The 12,482-nt window shown below is 42.1% G+C and overlaps 1 protein-coding gene across 2 annotated transcripts in view; it reads right to left on the bottom strand.

Moving 5' to 3' along the window:
* Positions 1-1,179: 1,179 nt before the first annotated feature.
* The window catches only part of WWP1 (WW domain containing E3 ubiquitin protein ligase 1), a 99,300-nt gene continuing 87,997 nt past the window's right edge, over positions 1,180-12,482 (bottom strand). For both annotated transcript variants that reach the window (XM_083187358.1, XM_083187359.1), the window contains exons 18-24: positions 12,234-12,367; positions 10,792-10,932; positions 8,719-8,839; positions 4,874-4,978; positions 3,860-3,956; positions 3,183-3,255; positions 1,180-2,164 (exon numbers count right to left, since the gene is read on the bottom strand). In XM_083187358.1, coding sequence (XP_083043484.1) covers positions 2,065-2,164; positions 3,183-3,255; positions 3,860-3,956; positions 4,874-4,978; positions 8,719-8,839; positions 10,792-10,932; positions 12,234-12,367 — 771 coding nt within the window. In that variant the 3' untranslated portion in view covers positions 1,180-2,064. The remainder of the gene's footprint in view (positions 2,165-3,182; positions 3,256-3,859; positions 3,957-4,873; positions 4,979-8,718; positions 8,840-10,791; positions 10,933-12,233; positions 12,368-12,482) is intronic.

Raw genomic sequence — 12,482 nt, 5'->3', positions numbered from 1 at the left:
GTCAAAAGCCATTCAGCATCATACCTTTGATCTATTACATTTCTTGAGCTGGAACCATTTCTATTGCTCATGAGCCTCTGGGATGGGTGCTTTGTCCTACTGGTCTCAATTTGTCATTTTCCATGAGGACATGCCTTTTCTTAGTACCAGGCCTTGTATTTAACCCATGTGGCCTCCTGTTTTCCTGTTAAATCGGGATAGTGTGATTTCAGCCCTAGACCGTATAACATACTTGCCTACTTTTGAAAACTAGTTTCAGGGAGATTATAGATAATAGAATTTTGCAAAGCACCCCATTGAGTGGGCATGTCATTCTCCTCCCAAAGGGCGTGTCTAGTTCCATATATGGAGAGACCGTGAAAAGAGATTGTGAACGTGGCACCTAGAAGCGCGGGTGTGCACTGCTACATCTGAGAGGAATCTTTTAAAATTACTTATATACAAATGTAGATGAGCCACAAAGCAGTTAGTAAGAGCTACTGTACTTGGTAAAGTGCTGGGAAATGGTGCCGATGATTCAATGTAAATGTATCTATCTCTCATTCCCTTTTCCCCAAAAAATGTAAGTGTAATGTGGGCTAGGTGACAGGAGGGAGATTGGTAGACTAATGAGGGAGAGAGGGAGATTGCTGTTATTTCAGGGAGTCCCCTGCAGAATGCAGGAGGTGAGGTAACTATGCCGTATAAGGATTCCAGAAGAGAAGGGCTCTGTTTATTGGAAGGAATCAGGGCTCTCTCGATCCTCTAGGATACTCTTAAGTGATGTGTTTCAGTTTCTAAATAGAACATTGTTAGGAGGCGCTACGGACTAGTTATACAATGTAATGTACCTGCATTCCTTCATTTTCACTATAACACAACTTCCCAGTGTCCCCCACAGGGCTCAAAAATAATAAAAAATGATTTTACTTATAACTATCAAAAACTCTCTTTTTTACTTCACTTATAAAGTTGTGGGAAATGTTTCACCCATGTGTGTTACTGCCTGTGCCGTAATAAAGGTGGCAGCATCCCTTCTCTTTTGAAACTTTATGCAGCCGCCCACTCTCCAGCAGTTCTTCAACTTACCTCAGCCACAGCATACATAATACAGGTCACTGACTGAGCCACATCATTATTCAGAGAGGAATCACAATCCATAGCCAGACTATTTGGACAATATAAAAGACTTAACACATGTGAGGTTAAAAAAAATTTATTAATCATTTCTGTTTGATAAGTTTGCAATGTAATCCTGATATTCACGCAAGAGATTGAGTTTTACTCTGTCTTGTACCTATAAAGTAAAGCTCGCCTGTGGCAATCCACTGATTGTTCCATCACTAACACTTTCATTGTCGGGTGCAAATCACGGCCGCACTGCGAAGCTACAGCACTGTGACACCCTCATATTAAAGGTTAAGAATCATAACAAACCTACCTAGGCAATTAGAGGCTTGACTCTCGGCCTTGGCTACATTTGCACCGTCCACAGAGATCAGCTACCACACTGAAGTAAATGAAACTTGGCAGATCTGTGCATATTCTGCCATGTTAAAAAGCCAGCAGCAGTTATTTTATTTTTTTATTATTTTCTTGTTTATTTTAATCAAGATTTTTTTATTTATTTTGGCATTAGCCTACAACAGCTTCGTTGGCAGCCATGCAATAGACATCTGTGGTAGAAGATGTCATGAGAAAAACCACTATTTCGTGGATTGAATAAAGCAAGTCCAGGCCTCCTCAAATGGCTGTTTTCTATACATCAAACTCTATAAAACTAGAGTTCTCCGTACATACACATAGATATATAAATCTTAAAATAAAGTCTTCAGTCAGCTTTTAAAATTAAAGTCATTTTTTTTCTTCTATTCAGTCATTTGAAGGGAAAATAAATAAAAATAGAAAAGGCTAAAGTGTTTTGCATATCTATGTGGAAGAACAGAAATGTCTACGCATTAGTTTCAGAAAGATCACTGTACAGACTAAACAGCATATATACAATTAAGTATGTGCAATTTTACTTGGCTGGGCATAAAACAGAGGTCCATAATAACTCCTGTATTCCTTATCCGCAGCTGCTCTTCATTCCTGTCCAAATCCTTCAGTTTCTTCAATTGCAAAAAGCAACTTCTCTTTGAGCTGCTCATAGCTTTTGTATGGTGGTAAATCCAGGCGGTTGAAACTGCAGAGAAAAGAGGCCGCAGAGGTTACTTATAAGCGGTGTCTTTATCCAAAGTACGTTAGGCCACTCAATGTAAGCCAGGCCCCTTTGAATTACAGTATTATACTGGACAGCTGCATGTACTAACAGAGATAAGGCCTGCAGCAGGAGCAAGAAAATTAGTCATTTTGCATTAAGAACTCTAGAATTCAGCAAATACATTATTGCTAAGGAATTCCCAGCTGGCAAAGAATTCATTGACTCCTGGTTAGGGGTGAAGGTTACAGTTCTATAACTACCAAAATTGTATAAAATATATAAAATCAGTCATTGCCATATACACAGCAGACGCAATGTTATAACCTGACTAGAACATAATTGTATAGTTTATGGAGTGTGGGACTTCTAGGGGGGTATTCAATGTCATTCGAGCTCCCGCAGCCATCTCCCGACGGGGGGAGATGGCTGCGGGGTCCTATTCAATGCTGTCTTCTGACAGCATTGAACAGGGGTTCTGCGCAGAACGAGCCGACATCACAAGCTGTCGGGCTCGTTCAGCCGAGAAAAGCCGGAAATATGCGAGCTCCCGGCCAGAGCTCGTCTATTTCCGTTCTGAGCTCGCGGCCACGCCCCCTTCTCGCCGCTCGGAAGCCGGGACATTGAATCCCGACTGCCTAGCTCCAGGCAAGCAAAACAAGAACGGGACAGGGGCACGGCTGTCGCGCTAGCTCGACAGCCGTGCCCCTGACATTGAATACCCCCCTTAACCTTTAAAAAAAGAGCAACACATCACCATTCATTTAAAGCAGGGGTGGGGAACCTTCGGGCCTCCAGCTGTTGTTGAAATACACATGCCAGCATGCCCTGCAACAGTTTTAGCATGACCAAAATGCAAAACTGTAGCAGGGCATGCTGGGATGTGTAGTTCACCAACAGCTGGAGGGCCAAAGGTTCCCCATCCCTGATTTAAAGAATAAAATAAGAAAATGAAGCCCCAAATTGACCTTAGCATTACTTGCACTGTGTAATTAGCACTTACCACGTATGACTTCTTGGCAGCCATGTTTCTTTTCCAACTTTCTCAATGCAGAACTTTTGGGGGCCGTTACTTCCTGTAATAATAATATCAATCATTTATATTATTATTACCAGTTATTTATATAATGCACACATTCCGCAGAGCTTTACAGAGAATATTTAAACAGTCACCTCAGTCCCTGCCCCAGTGAAGCTTAGACATTCTGGAGTTAATTTTTGCTGGGAGCCAATTAAGCTATCAGTATATTTTGGGGAATCTGGGAGAAAACCGGAGGAAAGCCACGTAAGCATGGGGAGAATATACAAACTCCGCACAGTTAGGGTCATGGTGGGAATTGATACCCAAGACCTCTGTGCTGTGAGGCAGTAATGCTAACCATTACACCATCAGTGCTGCCCTTAACACCTTGCTCATAAAGGTCCAAAGTGCTTTTATATTTGCCGAAGAGATGACATTTTAAAAAGGATGCAGCCATCTTGGGTGCACTATACAATATATAAAATACACTTTATAAAAGAGACAACATTGTCCGCTCTACAGAGTGCTTATCCTATGCACAGAAGGCTGCAATTTACATACAGTAGTTACACTGAATGGGATGATAACTATTATATGTCAGTTGTTTCTTTAAATGCAAGATATTTGATTATGTTATAAAGTACTAATTGGATACTTACCCATCAACTCTGAGAACCCGCCTAGAGGTAACCTGCAGGTTCCGGTAACAAACTGCATCAACCGTAATCGCACTTCATTATCCATCTCCTTCACAAACTACAACATGACAACAAGACATCAATCATTTATTATTACTTCATTGCAAGTTTTATTTATAGGGCGGCAAAAGGATCCACTGTGCTGTACAGTGACAAGAACATGCATAAGTTTTACATTTATCCAGTAGTAGGATATATACATTTGAACAGAATTGTGTGGCTCTAGATGACTTCCATAATACATGTCACCCACAGAACATGTCAGTGCATAATACTGAAGCCGATAAATTAATTCTGGTAAATACACATACAGAGCCAGGACATACATACAGCCTCTACACATGACCATGTGTCAGATTACATGGTGGCATGATCTAAACAGTGATTACTGAAGCTGTCATTTCCTGTGTATTAAGGTGCCCATTGTATTAAGGTGCCCATTAAACGATATAGCCCCTTTTCACATAGGCTGATAAATCAGGTCAAACGTGCCATATTGTATGCTTTTTACCTCCGGATCCAATCCAATTCATGGTCCCGTACACATTGGATTGGATCTGGATATCTCCATGGCTGCCACAGGGATTTGTTAGATCCTGTGGCAATCAATGGCATTACATACTATACATCTTATGCAAATGGTGTATTGTATGCAATCCTGCTGCCCGGGAGCCTGGCGGCTCTCTGGCAGGTAGTTGGCAGGGTATTGCACCCAATACCATGCAGTACTGTATGGGTACCTTAAGTTTAACATAAAAAATCCTGGCTTTCACAGCTAATGTTAGCAACAGGTAAAAGAAAGCTGTTTGCAGAGCAGGAGTCCTATAGATCACGCATTAGTAGCATACACAGTGGTGGAGCATAAACATGTTTCATAGGCTGTGGCATATATGAAGGCTAAAAAAGGCAATGGTATAAAACGCTCAGTAATATAACACAATCACTGATGACATTTTTCCTATCAGGGTGAATTACCTGCCAGAACCAAATGATCTGCTTGCTGTTCCGTGTATAATGGCGATAGACCGTGTTCCGCTGCCAGTCAGATAGGTCCACTTCCTGCATACCGCACAGCATTACCTGTAACAGCAAATGTCAGACAGACTGCAGCCAAGTCCTATCTACCCCACAGAAGACGGTTATGGTATAGAGCAGGCATGTCCAAACTGTGGCCCTCCAACTGTTGTGAAACTACACATCCCAGCATGCCTGGTCATAGTTTTACCATTCCCTAATAGCAAAACTGTAGCAAGGCATGAGGGGACTTGTAGTTATACAACAACTGGAGGGCCGCAGGTTAGAAATGCCTGGTATAGAGGATAGACAAATGTCTAGGTCAACAGTCACTAGGTTGACCACTAATGGTCAACACCTAGGAATTGTCGACATACTCTAGGTTGACAGTAGCAAAAGCTCAACACAAGGTAAAGGTCGCCATGAACATGGTCGACACTGAAAAGGTAGGCATCTTTTTCATGTTTTTTTTTTATGTTGACATGAACATTGTATATCGTGTCCCCTCGCATGGCTGACTGCACTCACCATGCTTCGGGCACACTATTATAATCTAACTCTATGCCCACGTGGATGTTAAAGTCCGTTTTTAAAAAAAAAATCATGAAAAAAATGCATGTCGACCTTTTCAGCGTTGACCATGTTCATGTCGACATTTAGCTTGTGTCCTCCTTCTGTCATTGTCAACCTAGGTTATGTTATCCAATTTTAGGTGTCAACCTACTCACTGTAGTCCATTAGGGGTTAACCTAGTCATTGTTGTCCTAGGCATTGTCGACACAGAGACCGGATACCACAGAAGATATCACATGACTTCTAGCACGTTCCATGAACGGAATTCTAACAATATATTGGTTATTAATATACGGTTACATGCCCCAGGAATCTGCATCACAATAACCAATCTTACATGTGATTAATATGTGCCAATACACATTGTACATGGGATTTATTCCTTTTTTTATTTACATTTTTTTCACGATTCTTCCTTATGGTAGACATTACTGTGTGACCCGAACCACACACACTATAAAAACATGTTTTTGAGAATGTTTGCAGCACAATATAAAAGCAAATTCATAATGTCCTGCATTACAGGGTGTATTGTTCCTAAATGCTGTAACTACTTCTCTACACAGATACAGGTATCCTCTCTCACGCAAAGATTAAGACACAAATTACAGTTACCTGAAAAAGTTCTAAAACTAATCTAAGGACAACGTCACCCTCTAGTGGATTACTGAGGCACTACAGTCCTTTTGTATGTTCAAAGCAGCACTATCTGAATTGCACTGTAGACAACTGGTGATCAGCGATTGTCCTGTTACAAAACAATTTTTTGTTAAATTATGCACCCAAAATTTAATACAAAACAATTATTTTTGGCTTACATAATTGCTTGCATCATTTTTTTTACTTTAAAATGACTGCAATTTACCCCACAAGCACCTGTTTTTCAATTATTATAATTTTGTTTTGCAATTAAAGTTTGTAAGCTTTAACAATATTTTTATTTATTTTTCAAACCAGCCATTGGACACCTTTTAAAAGCATCCATTATTTTCCCTTTTCCCAGTAACATCCTTCTATATGATTCTACTACATGACCAAGGCCCAAGGTACCTGAAGCAGCTTCTGATTCCATACTGTCCCACCCGATTACTGCGATCTGTAATTCATCTGGGGTGGAGCTTTTATCCATGTGGCTCCGGCTCTATAGAACTCCCTTCCCTGCACAGTTCGAGAGGCCCCCACTCTAGAATTCTTCCTTCAAAAACAAACTCCAGACTTTCCTGTTTACTCAAGCATTTCCATAATGCCCTTAAGTATTGTTTAAGAAAAGCTTTTCTGTACTTCATTTTTCCTGTACTGTATTACATTAATTATATCTGTTAAAGGGCATTAAGACCTACTGGAGAAAGAGCGCTATATAAATAAAATTATTATTATTGCTAACAAATTGATTATTTTACTGGGGTCCAGGAGGGTTGCCCCACTTCGCATCTACAGTGCATATTGTAGAACAGTCACATTTCCGCACTGCGAGTTGCGTGAAGAGGTATTTATAACTGGATTGGAGAATTCCCGGGTGCGTGCATTTGTGCAAGGTCTGAGTTTCGTGAAACAACTCGCACCTAACTGGACTGACCCCAATGACATTAACATATTTCTAAAGTGAATAATTAACACAATTAAAATGTATAGAAATAGATTAAAGAAATACTTTACAGGAAGACACTAATAATGTATGTAGTGCAGTGTTTTGGGCCTCAAAGCATACTAACAGTGCAGGTTTTAGGAATATTCACATGCATTAATTGTGGGTTTCAGCCAATCAGAGGGCCGCCAAGTGTTGAAATATTTTTTTCCAAATTCTGCCACCCACCGCCTGCTAGTGCTAGTGCATAGCGCTATGCTACTCAGCCACCCTCTGCTCGCCCTCTTCCAGCACCCGATGTGCCATCGCAAGATGGCACGCAACATCGGGTGCTGAAAGGGGGCACTATTTGCACCATAAGATGCGATGGACATCACACTTCGATGCCGCATCGAATCCGATCGCATAAGTGTATGGGCAGCGTTAGTGTGCCGGAGGGTCGAGGTGGGGAAACAAGAGTGTAGTATTCCAATCTCTCATGGGATTCCCATGCCACAAAGTAATTTTAGAACTTAATTAATTGTAGTTTATTAGAATTGCATAATGTGGTATTGAAATGGGAGCTTTAAAAGTTGTAGGCACGCCCTATAAATGTGCATGTACAATGGAAGGAGCCACATCCCGGAAGAAGTTGTGGTCAGCAAAATGCATTGAGTGGCCTCCCCCATTGTGTTCCTTATTGATGATTTCTTGAACCACTAAAAGGAAGTGGAACTCTACAGCCATGATCCGTTGTAGGAGAGGTTTAGCTTATATTTTATATATAATGTCTGAGTTTTAACCCTTTATAAGGTTTTCATGAATAAAATATTACTATACTATTCTTAGGCCCATTTATATAGGGTGGTTTTCTGAGGTGTGGGGGTATTTTCCAGAAAACATTCTAATCACAGAAAACAGACAACTATCTGACAGAATAATGTTGGAAAATACCTAATAATCAGATCCACCGGATGCAGATTATATAGAAGTATGTAGATTACTCTGAGGTGTGTGAATTCTGGGAAAGACTGAAATACTACACTATGAAGTTAGTCCAGTTAGGGGTGAGGTTCTCCTGCCTATTATTGCCTCATTTGCTGGTTGCATAATAAAAAATCAGCAAATGCAAGATCAAGCGGCAAGGTTGTTAATGTACTATTGCAACTCGCCCCCTTCACCGTTGACTGAGTCCGTGCTATCAATTTTTTTCTGGTTGATGATCTACATTTTAGATTCTTGTCTGCTGGAATCTTTCAAGAAGAACAGTGGAAGTAAATGATTTACAAATAAAAGACTAGCTAACAGGGCCGGACTGGCCATCTCACACTTCAGGCAAGTGCCAGAATAACCAATGGGCTGCTGGGCCGTTCTGGCCACTCAGAGAGCCGGGGTGGCTGCTCAATGCATAGCCTTACTTCTCTCTATTGTTTGCTCTCCCTCCGTCCTTGAGTGGCACAAAGATAGATGGGGCATGCCGCTAATAGGACTGGCCCTCACAAACCATGGCCTTGTGAGACTATGCCACTCACACACTCAAGCACCATGGTTATAAAGCAGCCCAAGTCAGTCCCTGCTTGCTAAATAATTTGTGTTTTAGAGAAAATGGATAGTTAGATCATTGTGTTTTGGAAATATATGTATATATGTACATTTGTACAAGTCGAACCTCTAACTCTTTTTCATCAAAATACTGCAGCCACTGTAGCGGGACCACTGCATTAAAGCCATCGAGAAATGCTTTGGTTTGTTCTTCCACCCCTCGGGAAAATCTCCATTCGGCCATCAGACTACAGAAAAAAACAAAAGGAAGAAAAGGGTCACAAAAGCACTTCCCTCTCCAATTCAGGCACGGCTAATAGAAGTACTGTATAAGGCCAGCAGACCGAATTGTGATTTGCCTGTACTGTATGCAGATGTTCTACATATAACCTTATACTGCTGCATGCGCTACACAAAAAGCACAATAAGCAATAATACTCAATACATGGATGCGGAATCCAAAAGATGACTTATCGAAGCCGTTATGTCTTATGGAATTTCGGTCCCTGGAATGGACAATTATATTAAATATAATATATGCCTTGTTTTGTATTTGAAATCATTGCTCCTTTAAATGCTTTGGGTGAAATGACCAAAGATGAGGCGGCTGTAATAAAATACAGCTGTAAATGTATCTGTAAGGTTTAAAGCAGGATAATTTAACCTGGCCACCTACTTATTTAGGAAAATTATTTATTTTTCTACTGTTTTCACCCCCTTAGTTGCCGGGAGAAGGCATGCAATATAGAATGCCCTCCAATTGCTTGCTTCACCTCATAGCACAGCCAGAGGGCAGAATTAAATGCTTTTTGCTCCCTGTGGCAGCGAGCAGTGCTGACTGCTCCCTGTGACAGCTCAAACGGTCAGTATTCAACTGACCCCCCTGCACATGCCATTTCCACATTGCTGGGTTTTTACAGTGATGTGGAAACTGCGTGTGCAGCCACTAAAACAGCGAGGCTCGCGGCTATATGCAGCGGGCTCCCTGCAATAGCCGCGAGCCTCGCTGTTTGGGGGAATTCTGTCACTGTCCTCTTACCGTGAGGATTCCTCCGTCAAGCAGCGAGGGTTGCTTGTTTTCGGCGATCCTCACTATTTAACCCCTTCAGTGGCACTCCTGAGAATTTTCCGGGTTATACTCCAGTGCGCAGACTGGCAAACCTGGAAAATTCTCGGGAGCGCCACTGCCTGCGCTCCCTCCCGCCAGGCAGCACCGCTGAGCACTGAGATCACACACAGTGCTCAGCTGCAGTGGCTGCCCAACCCTGCCTCCTTGCCCTCGGCTGTGTGCGGCGTGACCTTGTAACGTTAAGCCGCACCCAGCCGGGTTGCCGGGGGCAGGGCAGGGCTGGGCAGCAGCTGATAAACTGTTCAGCTGGGTTGCAGTGGTGGGGGTTTTTTTTAGGGAGTGCTCCCCAGAAAAAACTTGCCCAGTGGGGAGCACTCCCTAGAGAAAAAAAAAACCACACCACTGAAGGGGTTAACCCCCTCGCCAGCTGCATTGAATACGGCTCAGAGAGTCTGCATACTCTATGCTCTCTCCTGTGCTGGCTTCCCATACTGCTCTAACGTGGGATGGAGAGTATGATATACAGAGTGCAGTCCAGAACTGCTCTTTCCCTGGCAATTGGGTTATAGTGGAACTAGATTATGCTGTGCGTATCACACTGTAGACGTAACACTATGTAATAAGCAACCGCAAAACCAGCCAGAACCTGCTAGGCGCACATCTGTCACTGAGGTACACATCGGTCACAAGTTCAATATAAAGTATATTTACTTATCTCAATTAACTAAACAATTAATAACAACTGCTTTGTGTAGCCAAGGACTACATGTCATCTCATGCACACATGTGGGAAGAATGGATTGCCCGAATTATACTAGTGACCTACAGAGTGGATGCAGACAATAATACTGGAGAATGCAGTCTGCCTATCTATCAGGAGACATTAATATTATGCATGTAGCAGCTGTTTCTCCGGTATGTAGGCAGCACGTACATATAAAGTAAAATCATGGGCAAATCGCGGAATGAGCCATGACCGCTGTGCCCAGACACAACACGGAATGGAAGGTTGAGCAGTAGGGCTCCAGCTTTGGGAGGTCACAAGATTAGGCCGGAGACTGATCTGAAGTGATTACACGGTGTGCGAGGTCCCTGTTACTGCTGGACAGATTCACATTTATATCTTCTTACCCAATGTATTCTTCCTTGTTCTCCTCAGTAACGAGGATGTTGGCTCCTTCTGGTTTGAGGTCGTGGGATGTGACTTTTCCTAGTATCTCCATGTCCACAGAAAAGTACATCTCCAAGTTACATTCCTCAATGTTATTGTCCCTGCAAACAAGACACAAACATTATTGCACACATTTTATCTTGTATTCAAAGCATACTACAGGAGATGGTGTATAATACATACAGGGATAACGCTTCCTACCCAATTATTCTCCTCGGTTAGAGAGACACAAGTAGAACTTTGATATGTTCAGGCATAGAACATTACTTCTTTAGCATCTAAGTGAGGGACACCTGCATGGTGCTTGTTATCAGGCATAGAGACTGGCTTGGTGCTTGTTATCAGGTTTAGTCCTATTAGTATCCAGTGCCGCTGCCCCCCCTTATCCCCCCCAAAGGACTGAGAGAGAAAATGTATAATGGGATACCATCCAAAATCTAAAACGGCAGTTACTTGCACCACTGTGACTGTCATAACACAGGTCTGCAAAACAGCAAAGATGGGTACAATGTGTCTGCTCTTACTGGTGCTGGGGACAATGCCAAACTTCATAATGTCAACGTTTATGATGCCTACAAGGTCAAAATGTCGACATATGTAATTGTTAATGTGGACAAAATACAGATATATTATCTTCCACTGTGGGCTGAGTGGGCTACTCCTGTGACACTCCTCCATCCACTAGATTGCTTTATGGCAGTAATGAGCAGAATATGTTACTCATTGTATCAAGAAAAAGTATCATGCATATGTGAATTTAGACAGCACCCCCTATCATGGCCTGTTTCCACACTGAACTGTTCCATGTATTTCGCATGGACTGGTTGGAAGTTCTAGTACCTTGCACAAGAATGCTAGCACTGAAAAGTTATAAGCCCCAGGCAAAGCAAAACAATTACCCTCCTGCAATCCCACGCCCTCTCTTCACACGCTTCCAAACAGCGAATGGCAGAAAGTACTCCGATTGGTGGATATTATAACTAAAGCCATCTGCCAATCAGAATACTGACAGTTATTAATTACTTTGTAATTCACAATTATAGCAGCCACACAGCATTCTCTACCAGACTCCCAAGAAGCTCTGGAGGCATTGGCTCTAGGGATCCAATGTCACTGGCCTAGCCCTCCAATGCCTGAAGGCCCCTAGAAGTTTGGGGCTCTGGGCAACTGCCCAGAGATCCATACGTCAAGATGGACCTATTTTGGACAGTTTGCAAGTTTTAATTTACCCATGTCTGTTCTCTATGGTCATTGTTCATTTTTCTCTGCACCACAAATATAAAAATATATATGGGTAGACTTGCTGGGATCTCACCAATGTCTGCAAGTCACAGGCTATTACACTTTTCCCCTTGTCTACATACAACCTTAGTATAATGGCCTTAAATCTTTGGTCACATACCTAATCCATATTAGAGAGTTATAGAATTCGGGATCAATAGACTCCAAGTCTTTAATAGTTAGTTTTTTGCTTAACATCCGCTTGTAGAATGGGAGAGAGAAGCCCGTGTCGATGAACTTCCCATGGAACAAAGCCTGGAAATGAAGGGAAAGCAAATCACTGCTTGTTAACAATCCACACCTGAAAACCACAGTGTTACATAAACAATAACATATAGTTCCACCACCCTCCCCCACCACAAACAAATAA

The sequence above is a fragment of the Crinia signifera genome, chromosome 5 (genome assembly GCF_055691185.1).
Source record: "Crinia signifera chromosome 5, ASM5569118v1, whole genome shotgun sequence".
NCBI classification, from domain to species: Eukaryota; Metazoa; Chordata; class Amphibia; order Anura; family Myobatrachidae; genus Crinia; species Crinia signifera.
Note: the sequence above shows the minus strand (reverse complement) of the source record. Positions and strands in the feature narration are given on the sequence as shown.